General features: G+C 41.9%; 3 protein-coding genes across 6 annotated transcripts in view; 1 reads left to right on the plus strand and 2 right to left on the minus strand.

Moving 5' to 3' along the window:
- Positions 1 to 1,001, minus strand: part of nipal4 (NIPA like domain containing 4) — a 6,583-nt gene extending 5,582 nt beyond the window's left edge. For both annotated transcript variants that reach the window (XM_029174441.3, XM_029174440.2), the window contains exon 1: positions 866 to 1,001. In XM_029174441.3, the coding sequence (XP_029030274.1) occupies positions 866 to 905 (40 nt within the window). In that variant the 5' untranslated portion in view covers positions 906 to 1,001. The remainder of the gene's footprint in view (positions 1 to 865) is intronic.
- Positions 1,002 to 1,641: 640 nt separating this feature from the next.
- On the minus strand, positions 1,642 to 4,685 carry ins (preproinsulin). Of its 3 annotated transcripts, none has more exons than XM_029174443.3 (4): positions 4,528 to 4,674; positions 2,466 to 2,908; positions 2,117 to 2,301; positions 1,642 to 1,941 (listed from the first exon to the last, which is right to left on the minus strand). In XM_029174443.3, the coding sequence occupies exons 3-4, from the start codon at positions 2,298 to 2,300 to the stop codon at positions 1,793 to 1,795; spliced, it is 333 nt and encodes a 110-aa protein (XP_029030276.1). In that variant the 5' UTR covers position 2,301; positions 2,466 to 2,908; positions 4,528 to 4,674; the 3' UTR covers positions 1,642 to 1,792. The 3 variants fall into 3 exon arrangements, with proteins under 3 accessions (XP_029030276.1, XP_055370448.1, XP_029030275.1); XM_055514473.1 differs by having other exon boundaries at positions 1,642 to 1,938; positions 4,528 to 4,668; XM_029174442.3 differs by lacking the exon at positions 2,466 to 2,908 and having other exon boundaries at positions 4,528 to 4,685.
- Positions 4,686 to 12,067: 7,382 nt separating this feature from the next.
- Positions 12,068 to 16,451, plus strand: cdx1b (caudal type homeobox 1 b). The gene is made up of 3 exons (XM_029174784.3): positions 12,068 to 12,792; positions 15,233 to 15,381; positions 15,452 to 16,451. Exons 1-3 carry the CDS (start codon positions 12,138 to 12,140, stop codon positions 15,686 to 15,688), a joined length of 1,041 nt encoding a protein of 346 aa, XP_029030617.1. The 5' UTR covers positions 12,068 to 12,137; the 3' UTR covers positions 15,689 to 16,451.
- The last annotated feature ends 1,251 nt before the right edge of the window (positions 16,452 to 17,702 follow it).

Below are 17,702 nucleotides of genomic sequence, written 5' to 3' on the forward strand. Positions count from 1 at the left end.
GCTGTAACACGGCCTGACCCGCTGACCCGGCAACGGGAGAGAGTGGCCCAGAGTTTACACTGTCAACACGGAGCTACTCACTGTTCTACTGTTTGACCTTCGCTTTGTGTTTCTATGATTTATGTCCACTTCCTGGTAACAACCACTAACAATTAATGGAAGATGGACCAGTAACATGAACCAGGGTTAAAAACAAAAAAAAAAACTTTATTCTCGTGAATAAATAAGTGTTTTTTATAAACAGTGAAAATTAGGAGTTTCTTTTGTTAACAACCACAGAACAGACTAAAATAGTTCCATCACGGTTGTGCATTGTTCTCACAGTATAAAAAGGATGCAATGCTAATGAACACTAACAAATGCTAGCAAACATTAACGGCTAATTGGGACAGAAGTACAGAATAAATGGATCTGGAAAAAAGATCCCGTGACCCGAAGCACATTGACTCGCTGTCTTCAGGGACAGCAAAAGTGTTGAACCATCCCAATGCTGCAATCAAGGTTCTGACAGGTACAACTCCCGGGTTTGTGTCCTCCAACAAGATCAACTGGCAGGAGGAGACCGGGAAGACTGACAGATGACAGGACAGAACAGCAGAATAGGCCTGGAGCCCACCCCTGTGTCATTAGCCCCGCCCCCTACAGCTCCAGACACTTGAGCAGCAGTAACCTCATCAATGATTCAGGTCCTGAGGTGTCAGGATAATCTTGACATTCCAGGAAACAGAACCTGTTCAGGACAGGTCCAGAACTATTATTCCGCCGTAAAAGCGGCTATGTTTGCCTGTTCTGAGTAAAGTATCTATAGTATACGTGAACCGTTGGATTTATGAAAAACCAGGTTCGTTTGAGGAGAACATCTTACCGTTCCCGCAGGTCCCATTGTTCAGATGAACATCTCGCATCGCGTCGATGTGTTGAGGAAGCTGACCGCGATCCAAACACAAAACGGCACCAACGGCGTCTAGGAGGAGAACCGAACCCTCTGTGGCTGCATCCGTCCACAGATTCGCCTCCACACGGTGAGAAGTGTCGCCTTGTATCTGAATCAGCCGCTAGGTAACAGGGAGCGGAACCGCACAACAGCCGAACGGGTGACACCTGCGCGCGCCCCTCCCAACGCTGCCTGCAGGTGCGCCACCTGCCCCGCCCCGCCGAGCGCGCGCACACAGGAAGTAGGAAGCAAAATATAACAAACGGGCAATTACGATCATAATCATATGCCAACACAAAGCCTTTCACAAACGCCCACTTAACCCTCATTTAAATGAGTTTTAAGCCTCTAGGGACTTGGTAACGTTGCGTTTAAGTGTCTAAAACTGAAAAATTGATTACTTTCAATAAAGTTGTATTAAAAACGTAACGTTGCATTTGTGTCCACAGAGATGAAGACGGATGTTTTCCACCTTTTAAGGTTGTGAAAATAGTCCAAACATAAAGGAGGTCGCGTGCAGCGGCTCCAGAAGAGCTTCTCGACTTGTTTTTATTATTTTGTCCTTTTTGTACACATGTCACATAATTAAACCCTTAGTAAGTGAGTGAGCGAATCGTTGACTGCATCTATTTACTTTTGATAAAGTTGTTACTGTAACTGTCCAAATGATCTTTTAGGAACAAAGCAGATCATTAAACATCACTGTACACATTTCTACCATTTATTACACGGGCTCGTTTTTTAATTCTTAAGTCAAACGTTACATTAGAGAAACAAACTATAAACTAGATGAAATGACAAAAAGTCGCAAATGAAAAAGAAGTTGAACAGCATAATGTTTAGGATAATAGAGTTTTTTTAGTTGCAGTAGTTCTGCAGGTCGAAGATGTTGCAGGGTTTGTGGCAGCACTGCTCAACGATGCCTCGCTTCACCATCATCTCCATCTGGTCCCTGAAGGCCAACTCAGCCGCCTCGTCGCCACCCGTCTTAGGAGGGAGGAAACCTGCTGGAACGCAGATTTTCCGCTGGTTGGTACTTTATTAATGACACCTGTGTTTGTTTTTATGTAACTTTAAAATATTAGAAACACGCCTAAAAATAACAGCCCAAAACCAGAACTGAATCTGTGGTTCAGAGACACCAAGATGTCCTTTATCCAATAAAGCCTGTTCTGTTCTTACCCAGCAGGGGGTCAACGTCTCTCTTGGGGTTGTAGAAGAAGCCGTTGTCCCCACAGACCAGGTAGAGGGCGTCGACCAGGTGGGACCCACACAGGTGCTGCGGGGGGGTCATGGCCTGGGAGCTGGGCCATGATACAATCAGTAAGACCAGCAAAGAAACCGACTGGAGCCACAGAGTCGCCATGCTGAAGAAGAAGAAATGAAGGTTGACGGCATAGAATGTTACATAAACGCAGAAGACAAGGATGTGCGGGTTAAAAGGAGAAAGAAAGCTTCAGGATAAGGGACTAAATGGAGGAGTAAAGAAGAGGGCAGAGAAGAAGGAGCTGGAGGATCAGGAGCAGCTCACCTGCAGACTGAAATGAGGATGAGCGTTTGAAGAGGAGCAGCAGCTGGGAGCAGGGTGGTGTGAGGCAGAACAGAGGCTTTCACCTCCCTTTATACCCCATCGCCTCCACCTGGACCCACGTTTAGTTCTGATCGACTGGATCAGCACTTAGTAAAATAAGCAGAGCTAATGAGGCAACGTGATGTGATGAACACCGAGCATCAGCAGATCGGCCTCATCAATCACAACAATGCGCTGCTACTGGAAACTGGCCACAGAGCAGATGGGCTCTTTAAACTTCCAGACGTTTGATAAAGTTCTGTCCAGTCACCTGGTTTGTTCTGTGTCAGGGTGTCAGAACCACCTAGCAGTCACAGGATTCGCTGTTAGAATGGCAGCACAATATTGTCACCTTCCGGAGCCAGAACCCAACAGTTCCGTTGCCATGCCAACAGGCCTAATGGCTGCAGGAAAAGTCAAGAGGATGCGATAGAGCGTCAGCATGAGGTGAAGCTGTTTCTGAGAACGCAGAGTCATCATGTCCACCAGCGTCACTTGTTGTTTTATAGAAACCGCTCATTTTACACCAGGTCACCTAGATGCTGTAGCTTTCCAAGCGGATCCTCTTTTTGCCTTTTTAAATATAAAATTATTAAATCATCGAAGGTGAGAAAAAAATTCCACATCCATAATATACAAATCACAATACATAGACATTTCACATACGCACTCCGTACATGGGAAAAACAGCAAACTAATTAACCAGTGTAGTAAATTTCATTTCATTGATCATTGCTTATGAGAGAAATACAGAGAGTAGATGGGTTCACGTGTGTCCTCAGTTACTGGGGTTAGAGAGTTTGCTTAAACTGGGTTTGGTCTGAGTGTCTGGGTTTGATCTGAGAGTCTGGTGTTACCTTATAATGTTTATCTGAGCTGTTCTTAAGGAAACTTAAGGAGCTGGACAGATAACACGGCCTATTGCCAGAACTTTCCGAGAAGCCACGTAGGATGTTTCTCCCTCAAAGTAAACATCTACACCTCCCTATTTGGACATGAGGAAAGATCTCAGGTAGTGGTTAAAAGCAGGCCTTCACAGGCTGGGGTTTTCAGAACGCTTCGCAGAGGGTCCGCTGGTAGCACACAGCCGACCTTTTCCAACCTCTCAGTTCTCTCTGCAGAGGAACAAGCAGGTGAATTCGGTCCTCTATTACCTGAGGCCTAGTCACGGAGGGGCGAAACCTGGTAGAAAACAAATGACATATCCCAAATATATAGGACAGCTTATCAACCAGCAGGCCCCACCATCAGTAGACGAGACCAGCAATGTAGCTCACGATAGAACGATGTGGCCAAAGACCCTCAGTGTTTGCAATTGACTGATAATGATGATGGCTCACATATATACGAATCTATATGAAACATAGTTAGTTAGTTAGTTAGTTAGTTTAAAACAAGATAATATTTACCAAGATAATAAATGCATTAACATTACTTTTAACCTTGGCTATTGCCTTCACAATAATTTTAAAATATCAATAAAACCTTGATTCATGTAGTGGTGGCCTCCAATTTTTTTTCTAAAAAAGGGACAGTGAAAATTACCCCAGATCAATAATAATAAAATGTGTGTGTAAATAATTATACTAGCGATTACTAAAAATTATTAAATAGGATCACAGTAATAGTAGGGAGGGGGACAAGAAAAACTCAGTGTGGCAGTTATAAATCCAGCAAATCCCATGGGACAGATTTACTTTTGTCCATGGTTCCTTTTTCCTCAGTTTTATAACCATATCGCTATCAATTATTGTCTGTTTTAGCACCATGGTACGTCTTGTTTTCCAGAGTTTTTATGTTACCATGGTGACAGCCCACTCGAAGAGCTCTAGTCGTTTAGGAGACCATCTTTCCTCCAAGATCCCAAGAGCTGTATGACACCTTAGAGTCGAGGCCCAGGGGCCTCATGTAGACTTGCGTAGATGTCCTACTAAACTTGGCGCAAGTTCAAATCCATAAAAGTGCGTAAGTACAGATAAATCACAACTAAGTACGAATCTACGCATGTTTTCTTCGTACTTACCGAGCAACATAGAAGTGAGCGCAGGTGATTGATTAGCAGACTCCTCCTGTGACACGCCTCCATATAAATATGTTAAATTATTTAAATACAGTCTGCGTCTGCGCAGTAGCCGAGCGGGACCGTGTGTGCAGGTATCAATGCTGTAGAAGCGGAAACAAAAAAAATGTTCTGACATTAAAGTGGACGTGAAGCGAACTTTACCACCAAAGCGTTACCAAAACAGGAGGAGGGGAGGAGACGATCTGACCCGATGACACAGTGTTCAGATAGTAATAGAAAGTCTCTACATTAAACCACCGACTAATGCTAATGCTGCAGACGGGATGTACTTTGCTTGCGCACAGGTTTTATGTGCAACAGGAATTAATATTAAGGCCGTTAAATTATTTACTGACCAAGAAGCCACCGATCTGGTACCAGCTTCAAATCTGATACAATGAATGGATCGTGGTTAAACAAGGCACCGCGCTACAATGTTGCTGACTGTGGCTGCATTTGTGCGTCACAGATTATTGTACATTGATGAAATAAAAATGTTTCATCCTGTGACGGTACTTTTATAGCGATGTGTCCAGTCGATGAGTCCAATCACATCAGGTAAACCTGCTGTCGATGCAAACTGCGCTTTAATGTTGCCCTGAACAACCGTTGTATGAGAACTTGATGCTGTAGAATATGTGTTTACAACGTTTTGCTCATATTTTTAAATCATCTCGTGCAATTGCAGACGTGTGGCTGTATTTTAGTTATGTATCGTTTTCTCCGCTGTGACTATTGATCGTTTTCACGTGAATAACAGTTTCCCAGTTTTACCTCTTGGTGTCGCTAATGGACCAATAGTTGTACTTACGCCAGCCAACGAGCTACCGTAGATTTACGCACGTTTCCACTTTACGTATTTTCTCTGATACATCTAAGGCGTAGATTCGTGCCTACGCCGGGTTCTCATGCCTAAGTACCCTTTGCACATGAGGCCCCTGGCCTTTAAAGATGGTCCAGACCTCCTGGGCTCTGTAACAGTCCATACGCAGGTGTTTCTGCGTTTCATCCTCATCACAGTAAGTTGTTGGACACTGCTCAGCTGTAACAGCTCCATGAGCTCTGACTGGGACTGAGTTCCCACGCTCATCAGCCAGCGGGTGTCTCTGCTTTTCCTTAGGAGCTTCTTGTCCTGAACATTTGTCATGACTTCTGTCTGTGAAGTACTTACATGTTTGTATACTATTTGTTCCCCATATTTATATTTTATTATCGTGTTGTAAATGTCCTTGTTGGTGCTTCGAGTCCAGATGCCTGTATTCAGCAGTAAAGTCTCCATAGTGCGGCTTGTAGTAGGCGCCGCTGCGAGCTCTGCCGACCCTTTGCGCCGCATAGATGAGTCTCAGAGCCACGAGGAGTTACTGGAGATAGCGACTGTAACTTTATTTCCCTTCATAAACCAAATAGGACTAGGAGTTTTTTGGTGACTTTCCTCATTGTTCCCCAGGCCAGGTTTACACCGTGCTTAAGGTAAGGTAAGTCAGGCTTGATTGATCCCCTAGGGGAAATTGTTTTCTCTGCATTTATACAACACACACAAGGAGGCGCAGCGAGGAGCTGCTAGTGTGATGTGACTTGCTCACTTACTAGTGTCACTAGTAGAACTAAAGATTGATCGTTGCTATCAATTACAATTGGTTTTAACATCATTATGCACCATTACGCACAGAGACCAGATTTATTAATAATAACATTATTAGCAGTAATATATTAGTTAACACAAATGTATGTATGAAATAGTTACAAATACAACAAAGGATAATAGGACAAAAAGGACAATAACTTCCCCATTTTAAAATCAAGATTTTTTTTATTTGCGGAGCTTCTTTGCAGTATAATGCTAGCGCTACGTTCATAGTCGACACTCTACTGTCCTCGCAGCGCGTGCACTATGTGCTGCTAGACTAGACAAGCGAACAGAACAAAAAATGAAGAGTTCACGCAAAGCTTTTATTTCTTGCATTATGTTAAACTGTAACTGCAATAAACATTAAAGTACCAATGGCGTAGGGTAACGTTACACAAGTACTAACTTGCAAAGGTTGCACAATTGAAAAGTTAATTTATACTTACAATTCAGTTCAATTCAATTTTATTTATATAGCGCCAAATCACAACAAGATTATCTCAAGACACTTTACAAGGTAAGGTTTACGACCTTACACAACTAAACCCAACAAATGAAACAAAGCAAGCCTTTAATTGCAATTTGACAGCAACAGTGGAGAGGAAAATGTCCCTCTCTAAAGAAGAAACCTCCAGCAGAACCACAGCAACAACAACAAGCAACAACAGAGCACAGACAGGATGGTATGACATCACAGACACATATTCTGATGATACCTGTAGGTGAGAACAGGGTGGGGGAGAGAGAGAGAGCGAGAGAGAGCGGGGGAGAAGCACAACTACTGGAGAGAAAGAGACAAGGTTAGTTAAACGTGGAACAACGATGGAAGGTTATTGGACAGAAGAGGTAGAAGGAAACAGAGGAGCTCAGTGTATAAATTAGGTCCCCCCCCAGCAGTCTATGTCTATTGCAGCTTAACTTAGAGATGGTTCAGCTTTTTAAGGAGCTGTTAGGACATCCTATGAGTAAGGAGTTACAGTAGTCCAGCCTAGAAGTAACAAATGAATGGATCAGTTTCTTTGCATCGCTCTGAGAGAGGATGCTTCTGATTTTAGATATTTCTAAGATGGAAGTAGGTGGTTTTTGAGATTTGTTTAATGGTTGATGTAAAAGAGAGATTCTGGTCAAAGATGACACCAAGGTTCCTCACAGTAGAATCTGAAGCTAATGTTATGTCATCCAGCATGGTTATCTGACTCAATCAATACTTATACTCAGTCAAGTCTTACTACTGAAGCTAGCTTACAAATGGGGGAAATAAACGGTCCACATTTATATAGCACATTTATACAACTTTTTTAGGGTGTACAAAGTGCTTTACTGATGTCAGCAGCTGCTCGCTTGAAAGACCAGGAGCAACTTCGGGTTCAGTGTCTTGCCTGTACGTTTTTCACTATAAAAAAATGAAATGAATGTAATTTTGACTGAATACAGATAGGTTGTTGTCAAAACAAATAATCCTGAAGTTAGATTTGAACTCACAGGATAGGATAGTCAGTTAGTCATTAGTAGTTAGTACTATTTCTAAATTGTAGAGATCAACCTCAACTTTTTCATAGGGCCCACAACTGCTAGTGGCACTCCTGACTGCTATTATATCATCTGTGAGGTTCCGCTCATTTGCAGGTTGTTCAACTAGAACCTCATAAGTTCTATGTGATACATTTTAACAAGTGAGGGTTATTAGCATCAGTTTATAATCTTTTTTATAGATATACTTTACTTATTTATTAATGATGTACTTTCTTGTCATATTGAACAGTAGGTGGCAGCATCACATTACTTCACAGCATTACAGTGGATGTTTTCAGTATTTCACTGTGATGCTACTGATGAAATATCATCATATAAATATGTGAAAAATGAAAAACTTTGAAGCCCAAAAAATATTGTCTAATCTGATCTTCATTTTATTTGGTCAATCATTGCAGCTGTTTGCTTTATGTTTAATGTATTTATTGACAGTTTTGTGTAAATTGTGAACATACCAACAAAAATATCCAGTTGTATTGTCCTTAACTAATTTATAGGTTTACTCTATTTAACAGTGACCTACAATAAATAGTAGTAAACATTATTACTGGCTTTGATAAAACTGTTTAAATTGTGGTGGCTTAGTGGCTCAGTTGGTAGAGCACTGGTTGGGAAACAAAAGGTCCTTGAGTAAGACACCTTGTACTAGCTCCCTGGACGCCGCACTGTGGCTGCCCACTCGAGATGTGTAAAAATGCAGAGATTAATTTCCCCAATGTGGGATCAATAAAGTTCAAATACATGATTATAATCACTTCACCATAAATGCAAGATGCACTCAACCAGCACGTTGAACAGCTATAAAAGCCTCAGCAGATGGTTCTGGATCCTCAGAATCATTTAGATGAGTATTCTCTGCTTCCTTAATACGGGTCATGTCAGTCAATGAACTAATTAAACTTTGTATATTGAAATTCAATTTAAAAACTGTATTTACTGCAACTCCATCAACAGTGAGCTGAAGTTAATCTACAAAAAAATCTATCTATATTTCTAAAAATGTAAACAACCTAAAATTTTGCAACATAAATTTAAAAAATTCATTGCTGGATTCAACTGCAGCTTTAAGCAGAAGCTTGAAAAAAAAACTGGTATTGAAGATATTAAAGCCTGAACAGATAAAGTGAATCCATCCTGTAGACTGGGGCTCTGGAAGTTCAAGCCCTGCCCTTTGTCCAAAGTAAAAACCCTCAGCAATAATTTACTAACAGCTAGTCAAAAAAAGACATGGACGACTTGTAATTAAACCATCGCCTGCCACTAAACATGGACAAGAGACTATTTATCCTTTAGCATATTTATCATCAATTAGTGTCAATGAATTCTAAGTTTTGCTCCTGCTGATACTTTGGTGCTACCGTCACACAGTTTCCCATTAGGCTTTTCTACATGTGGATGCTCAAGGAATTGTTTACTCAAAACTGAGCAAAGCAGAGACACATTTGGTACAATCATTTCATTTAAGATGAATAAAAGAATAGAATGCAGAGGTGTTGTATTAAAAGCGAACATAAAACAGGAATTATTCTTCTTCCTTGACCTGTTAAAACTTATCAAAGCTTACACAAGCCTTTAAGTTACACAATGCTTCAGCATTTATTGAAACTGATGTAGACAATGTTTAAATTTGATAGAGTTCAGACTGTCGAGGGGTGGAATTCATCCTTACTGACACCATCTGCTCTGTAGCCATATCCAAGCTACGCTCAAGCACAGAGGTGACTTGTTTTAAATGTGCGTTGAGGGTTTTTTGGTGCATGCAAAGTGTGTCAAGGTGAACAACAGCCATAAAAGGCTTTGGCTTTTACAACCTGGCACCATCATCAAACTTTCCATAAAGTGAAGCTTTATGGCCATTAGTTGGTTAATGGTTTACCTGTGGACAGGTGACAGAGGGAAACAGGAATAAGATGGACGCCCAGTTCACACACACACACACACACACACACACACACACACACACACACACACACACACACACACACACACACACACACACACACACACACACACACACACACACACACACACACATTCCTCCTCCTTATCTCTTCTCTTAGTCTTCAGTCTTTTCTCCTTTACGGTCCAGATTTAAACTATACTATTTTGTGTGTGGAGGTCTTGTTTATATATATAATTAATTGATTATTAACTGATATATATATATATATATATATATATATATATAATTTACTGATTATTTTTTATTTTATTTTATTAACTGCTGTACAAATTAAAAGCTGTAAACTAGCAACTTTGTCATAAAGCTGCAGACGCAGAAAGTGTGATCTGAAAAAGAACCAGCTTCCAGGAACTCTGACCTGAACTGGAGACTTGTTAATTCACATAAATGTACAGTGGATATTAAATGATTACTACCAGTGATGTGACTGTCATGAAACCTGGCAACTCCTATCATCGAGGCCGCTGTTGCGTGTGTGGACATATACAGTGAAGTGTATATATATGTATATATACAGAGTGTTCAAGGTGAATATATATCATACATTTTTATTTCTTCACTCAACATGAAAACAGGGTTGACTATAAATTGTCAATATTTCTTGTGCAGAAACATTTAGACTAATGTCAAACACCATTTTTAAATTACTAGTCTAATGTTGGATAGACAAGTTAATAACAAAAACACAAACACACAAACTAAATAAATATAAACTTTCTAAATGGAATAACACACAGGCTAAAAATGGCAATCACTTGTGATGTTGTTTTGTTTTTATTTGTTTCATTTATTATTTCTTCTTCTTTTATTATTATTATTTCGTAATAAAAAAACAGCTGCCTTCTTGAGAAAAACAAATGTGTTTAGTGCTGCTGTGAGCAAAAAAACAACCACAATAATGTGACTTATTTTACTGTAAGTAAAAATTATTGTGTAATGATGGCCCCATTACACTTTAGATTACATTTGCATCTTAAGGTATTAACGTGTTGTTTTAATTGATGTTGTCTAGATTAGATACAGGATTTGCTAAAGCAGAAGCTGCTCATATATGATAGCGTCATTATAACATCTATCAGACACTTAAAAACACAAATACTGGTGTGTGTAAGCGGAATTACTGTGGCTTTATGTGATTTTACTGCAGCAGGCGAAATACTCATCAGTGTAAAACGATAAATCTCCCATAAATCCATAAAGACGCAGGTAATTCCACTTGAGGAGAGGAACCAAGGGATGGCTTAAATCTCTGCTGCCCCATGCTTATGAGCAAGGCAACAACTGGACCGAAAAGTAACAAAAACGGTGAAGTTGAGCCTTACAACTATTATAAAAACAGACAATTGAAATTAGATACGAGACTTAATAATAATCATTACTAATGTATTAAAACGTTAACGTTAAAAACGTTAAAACAAAAGGTGTAGTTTATTTATAGCATGACATTTATTTCCGCAAGGTGTGAGATAAATTTGAATCATAAAATGTATAATATAATACCCCAAAGGTAACAGAAGTAAATAGAATGGAAGTGAATAGAATATAACAGAATACTTGTGCACACATGGTAAATTAAAAAAAAAATATTCATTTAAATATAAATTATAAATTTGGTTTTAATTTTCGCCTGATTCAAGCTTTTTTTTAATTATTTGAAAATTTACACAAATATTTCTCCTTAAATGTAAAGAAATTAATTTCATAATTATAAGATAAAGGTAATGTGTAATATAAAAGTAACATAGAAAGTAAACTATTATTTGTATTTAAAGCTCAACATATATATTATGACCAAGGAAAATGTTCTGTGTTGTCAGGCTGCCACGAGGTTATTTTTCTTCTTCATTGCCAAAATCCTGTCTTTATATATATATATATATATATATATATATATATATATATATATATATATATATATATATATATATATATATATATATATATATATATATATATATATATATATATATATATATATATATATATATATATTTAGTGAATACACTAAAACACAAAATGATCATTAAAATCTGAAAGCCTATTTTTTTCTAAATTCTAATTTCTAATTCTGATTATATTATTATTATTATTATTATTATTATTATTATTATTATTATTATTATTATTATTATTATTATTATTATTATTATTGGTGTTGTTGTTATTATTATTATTATTATTATTATTATTATTATTATTATTATTATTATTATTATTATTATTATTATTATTATTATTATTATTATTATTATTATTATTATTATTGTCATCGTATGTGGAGTTTTTCGCCGGTAGCGCAGCAGTGGAGGAGACACGAGCCGTGGTTGATTTTATTGCTATGTTTAACTTTGCTCGTTGAGTTTTGTGCTACCTGTGATGAGGAGGAGGAGGAGGAGGCGGAGGAGGAGGAAGAGGACGTGGAGGTGATGAGGAAGAGAGGCGGCGCGGATGGAGAGGGAGGAGGGCGACTACCATGTGACCACAGCAGCTTTTAACGGGCAGCGCAGACCGGGAGCAGGTGGAGCCGCGCGCGTTACCTGTCGACAGGTGAGAGGAGCCAGGCTGGATCCGCAGTATGCTGAGGGAGTGCCCTCGCCCGGAAACATGTACGTGAGTTACCTGCAGCTGGAGAAGGACTCTGCCATGTACCCGCACCAGAACCCGGTGACCCGCCACCCGGGGCTCAGCTTGAGCCCGCAGAACTTTCCGGTCCCTGCCCCGCCACAGTACTCAGACTTTGGCTACCACCACCACCACCACCCCCACGGCATCAGCAACGACCCGCACTCGGCCCAGCAGCCCGGGCCGGGCACCGGCTGGAGCTACCCGCCTCCGCCTCCGCCCACGCGGGACGACTGGTCGACGCACCACTACGGCCATCCAGCCGCTGCCGCGGCCGCGGCGGCTGCTGCCGCGGCCGCGGGGGGAGGACCTTCCACGCCCGCCATGCCCGGCGCCGTGGGTCCGCTGGGGTTCAGCCCCCAGGAGTTTCCAGGGCAGCCGCTGCTGCCGCAGACAGCGGGGCAGCTGTCCCCCGGGTCGCCGCAGAGGCGGAACCCGTACGACTGGATCAGACGCTCCTCCGAACGACCCCCCAACCCAAGTAAGACCTGAGGCGACGCTATAGACACGTTGCTAATTGACTAAATCAGAGTCCTGGTCCCGGCCCTGGCCCTGGTCCTGGTCCTGGTCCTGGTCCTCCAGGTCCTGGTCCTGGTCCCGGCCCTGGCCCTGGTCCTCCAGGTCCTGGCCCTGGTCCTGGTCCTGGTCCTCCAGGTCCTGGCCCTGGTCCTGGTCCTGGTCCTCCAGGTCCTGGCCCTGGTCCTGGTCCTGGTCCTGGTCCCGGCCCTGGTCCTGGTCCTGGTCCTGGTCCTGGTCCTGGTCCCGGCCCTGGTCCTGGTCCCGGCCCTTGTCCTGGTCCTGGTCCTGGTCCTGGTCCCGGTCCTGGTCCCGGCCCTTACAGTCTACATTCTGTTTCTGTCCGGACTGTTTAACATGTTAATTTGAGGCTGATACTCAAATTCGCTTTGGTTCTCAGCCTGCAGATAAGCACAAGCAGCTTTTCATACCTGAACTTTTAATCCGAACCTTTCCAGCAGAGCAATGAGACGGAACCAAGGCGTGGGAATTCACCCACATTCAGCTCTTACAAAATAATCCTGAAAGGCTCGAAAACTGAAATAAATCAGCTTCATACTCACGTCACAGTGTTTGAATCAAACCATTTTAGTCGTTCCGTGTGTATTTTGTCTTCAAGATTCAGTCTTGATGTTTAATGTTTAATAGATTTCGCTGAATATTCGTTCTTGGTTCTTTGTTTTTCCCTCGTCGCGTATTTTGTTTTATAATTTCCATCATGTCTATGCAGCTTTTAAATCGAACCGCGTCTCGTCTTGTCTCCGGATCAAACGCCGTGACGGCCTTTTTCTGCCGCGCCTCTTTGGGACGGGAGAGTTTATTCACATAAACACGTTTATTAACAAATAAGAAAAAAACACCTGACTTAAAATAACTTGGTGCGTTTAACTCATCAAATTTGTTTAAACAAACCCTGACGTTTAAATCGTCTGTCCAAGTCATGACTCAACTTTCAAACCTGATGTTTAAAGTTTCTCATTGTGACCAACGAATACTTTCTATATTCATCATAATCTAAATATAATGAAACCATGCAAACCAGAGTTTTAGTTGTTTTAGGCCCTAAAATAGCATCAAAATATTTTCTATTTATATTTCCTTTGAAAAGACACAGGCTTAAATATTTGATCACATTTTCCATCATCTGGACAGATTTACAGTTTATCGTCCACATTAATAAAAGTAAATATTTTTTAATCCTAAAACATCATTATTCAAAACAAATAATGGTTGTGTGGTGACATCTTAAAACCGAATAAATTATTATTTTCATTACTACAACATTGTTTAAAATGATTAAACAAAGAACTGAACCTGAGCTAGTTGCCACAGCATCACTATGGCGACGAGCTGTGTCAGAGCATCATTAGACCTGGATTTGACAGACGGGACTCAACGTGGACGTCTGCATCTTTTAAACGATCTGAACGTCATCTTCACCTTTAGGAGCTTGACATTAAACAGAGGCAGCGATGGAAACAGTTTAAACCACCAGGCTGAAGGTAGACAACGATGAGTGATGTGGAGTTTGGTTCCGCCCTGAGTCAGACACAGTAATGAGTCCCCGTCTCTCTGGAGGAAGTGAAGAGCGCTTTGATTTACGCTCCTTCATTAGCATCAACCGCTGCTTCTTACTGTCCGACAGATGTTTCTGCCAAACTAAAGTGTTTGAGCTTTACTTCGCCCCGGTGAGCGGGGACAGAGGACAGACGGCCCGCGTGTGTGTTTAGTGTTAATACGGAATCAGAGCGTGTTAAAGAGCTGAAGGCCTTTTAATGAGCGCAGACACTTGGTGCTTGGTGTTTCATTTGTGCTGACTGTTTCCAGGCAGACGCAAACATGAGCACAGCCGTCAGACCAGCGACTCCACTGCTCAGTAGAACCCACGAGTGTGGTTCTACCAGCCACTGTCCTGCAGTTGGATTCTAACTGTAGCAGCTGAGCAGCGATAAATGACTGGAAGCAGATATGGCTCCGTTTATGAAAATCCAGCAGGTTTCCTATTTGAATACAGGTCACGGAGAGACGCACGTCCATCGACAACACTTTCCCTCAGCAGTTTATAACACACAATATAAAAAAGTCCCACGCTTCCCTGAGGTTTACACACTAACACTGGGTGTGATTTGGCGCAGCTGACAGAGGTATCAGCTCATGACTTACTGTTGTTGAACCAAAGCAACACGTTAATGAAAAGCAGACGTAACGTGTCGGCCCAGTTGGTTTCCTGGGTTTTGGGAGGTTGGAAACTGACGTGTGCTGTGTTTCCAGCATCAGGTCAGGTCAGCATCAATTACTTGTTAATCCTGCCAGACGATGAACAAAATGTCCCATATGTACAGCCAAGAAGCTACAGATAGAAAGGTTGAAGGACCCTAAAAGCTTGTTTTGGTTCTGTTTCACAGATGGAAAGACGCGGACTAAAGATAAGTACCGGGTGGTTTACACTGACCACCAGCGTCTGGAACTGGAGAAGGAGTTCCACTACAGCAAATACATCACCATCAGGAGGAAGGCAGAGCTCGCCACATCCCTCAGCCTGTCGGAGAGACAGGTACAGCAGAACTGAGAGACAGACTTTAAATGGCCCAGTAACAGTTCATCCAGAATCTCTTCTGTTCCAGGTGAAGATCTGGTTCCAGAACCGCCGGGCCAAAGAGCGCAAGATCAACAAGAAGAAGCTTCAGCAGCCGGCCTCCTCCACCACCACACCTACCCCTCCGATTGGCAGCAGCGGCAATGTGGGAGGGGGAGGCAGTCTCCATGGAAACAGCAGCATCACCATGGTGACCAGCAGCAGCGGAAGCAGCGGGCTAGTTTCACCTTCATCCCTGCCTCTGAACATCAAAGAGGAGTACTGAGGATAGGTCTGCTGGCGCTGGTGTCAGGGAAATGGACGGATACTTGTCCTATCACTTCCCAGCTCTTCTCTAACAGCTGAAGTCTGATGACAGTGAGCAGAAGGCAATGGTCCTAGCACCAGCATGTTACACCTCTCTTCGGACCGTTGCTAAGGATAACTTCAAACTGTTACTCTGCTCGATGGGATGTCAGCGATTGAAGTAATTAAAGGTGATTGAAGGAAGGAAGTTGAACCTTGTCAACACCCAAATGTCATGCTTATAGCACAAAAATGGGTTTGGAAGAGTACAGCTACTCTACATTGTTTACCTTGGTAAACAATTAGGTCATCACTGACTGAGGACCAGCAGAGCTCGTTCTCATGATTCCTCCCATCAGTCAAATGGGTTCAGTGACTAAATGAGTAGGTTCGTGAGATGTGATTTGAAACACTCAAACCTTCGTCAGATATGAAACATAACTAAGGGTAACACTGACGTTCAGATCTTTGCTTGATGATGCTGCATAATTTATCTTGTTTCAGTTGCAACTGTGTGCAACTGTTGTACTCTCCTCAAACCTTAACTTAAGTATCCCAGACAGACACGCACGCACGCACGCACGCACGCACGCACACACACACTCAGACTCTTCAGGCTCCATTTGATTCCTTTTGTGTAAAATGGCTGATTTTTCTTGTCAGACTGTATCATGTGTATATGTTAAATTGTAATTTTATTAAATTCTGAAAGCTTTATTGTAAAAATGACTTCTGCTCATTTCCTCTGCACATGCTTCCATCCTGATTCTGCAAACTGCAGCATGTGTCTCTGTGTGTGACCTGCTGAAGTTCTTTCAGTCTGTGACTCTGTGTGTTACTGTTTGAAGACGTGATGCCGACCACAGGGCTGATTTGGCCTCACCAACCTTGAAATGACAAACTGGACTCACGACAAGAATAAAAACTCAGCAACGTGAAGCCTTTTAATTTCAAATGGATGCAGCCTGTTTGTTAATATGTCCAGAAACAGGCTTGTCTGACCTGAAACCAACAAACAGAAACACAAAGTGAGAAAAAAGTAAGAGACCAACAGTCTGTTTCCCAGTTGAGGTGTGGCGTCCAAAGGGCGACGAGGAGCGTTGGCAAACACAGCTCGGATCCTGTTATCTGTTAGAGCAGATGCTGCTTCAGGTCCATGGTCCTGGTTCAGGGTTGGATAACCATGAAGACTGAGACACTTTGTGTTTGTGTGCCTTCTCTTCAACCGCTGCTCCTCTGCGACCAGTTTGCCTCCAACAGACCTGATGTGTGTGTCTGAGCTCTGTCAGTGAAACGGCCGTTTGAACCAGACTCGATTATGTTGCTCATCTGTGTGTGACGTTAACCGCTGTCTGGATCCGTGAGCTGGTATTACGTAATCAAACACACATGGTCAAAATCTTAAGGGCCTTAAGGTAATTTTAAGATTAATAAGGGGCAACGACTACGTTGAAATCCAGGTCTTGTTTTTGCCATTTTCAGGTCATCGTTGCGTGGAGCAATGAACCTGCTTGTCTCCTTTTTGGGCAAACAGCGTAATGAGCCAGAGCCTCCTCAGAGCCATAAAGTTTATGGGGGTAGACGCAGTAAAAACGGCTTCGCCACAGAGACAAAGATATGTTTGTTGACGTGGGCAGACACTTAGATCAAATTAACAATGACAAATAAAACTAAAGGCATATTATAAACATTCATACTTGTAAACATCAGACTAAAGGTGCGTTTGTAATAGACTCGAACAGACACTGGCTGAGCTACATGCTTGTCTTCACTGGAAGAGACAAAGCAGCAGAAACTAGTGGAGGTGGTCTAAAATTAAAGCTGAGAGTGTAAGTTGCGTAAAACAGGACCTAGCTAACGACTGAACATCGAGGGCCTTTTGTCACTGTCAATGTGAACCTGCTCCTGGCGAAAGCGTTAATGAGGAACAACCTCCTCCTCTCTTATCACCGGGGTCAAATGTTCATTTAGCAACTAGTCTGAGGCCAATAAAG

Source organism: Betta splendens, chromosome 14, assembly GCF_900634795.4.
Source record: "Betta splendens chromosome 14, fBetSpl5.4, whole genome shotgun sequence".
Lineage (NCBI taxonomy): Eukaryota > Metazoa > Chordata > Actinopteri > Anabantiformes > Osphronemidae > Betta > Betta splendens.

Excerpts from the sequence above, each read along its gene's own strand:
- cdx1b (XM_029174784.3), top strand. The coding sequence starts at position 12,138 with ATGGAGAGGGAGGAGGGCGACTACCATGTGACCACAGCAGCTTTTAAC. Across the intron at positions 12,793-15,232 it reads CGAACGACCCCCCAACCCAA|ATGGAAAGACGCGGACTAAA; the intron begins GTAAGACCTGAG and ends TCTGTTTCACAG. Across the intron at positions 15,382-15,451 it reads TCAGCCTGTCGGAGAGACAG|GTGAAGATCTGGTTCCAGAA; the intron begins GTACAGCAGAAC and ends CTTCTGTTCCAG.
- ins (XM_029174442.3), bottom strand. The coding sequence starts at position 2,300 with ATGGCGACTCTGTGGCTCCAGTCGGTTTCTTTGCTGGTCTTACTGATT. Across the intron at positions 1,942-2,116 it reads AGACGTTGACCCCCTGCTGG|CAGGTTTCCTCCCTCCTAAG; the intron begins GTAAGAACAGAA and ends TCTGCGTTCCAG.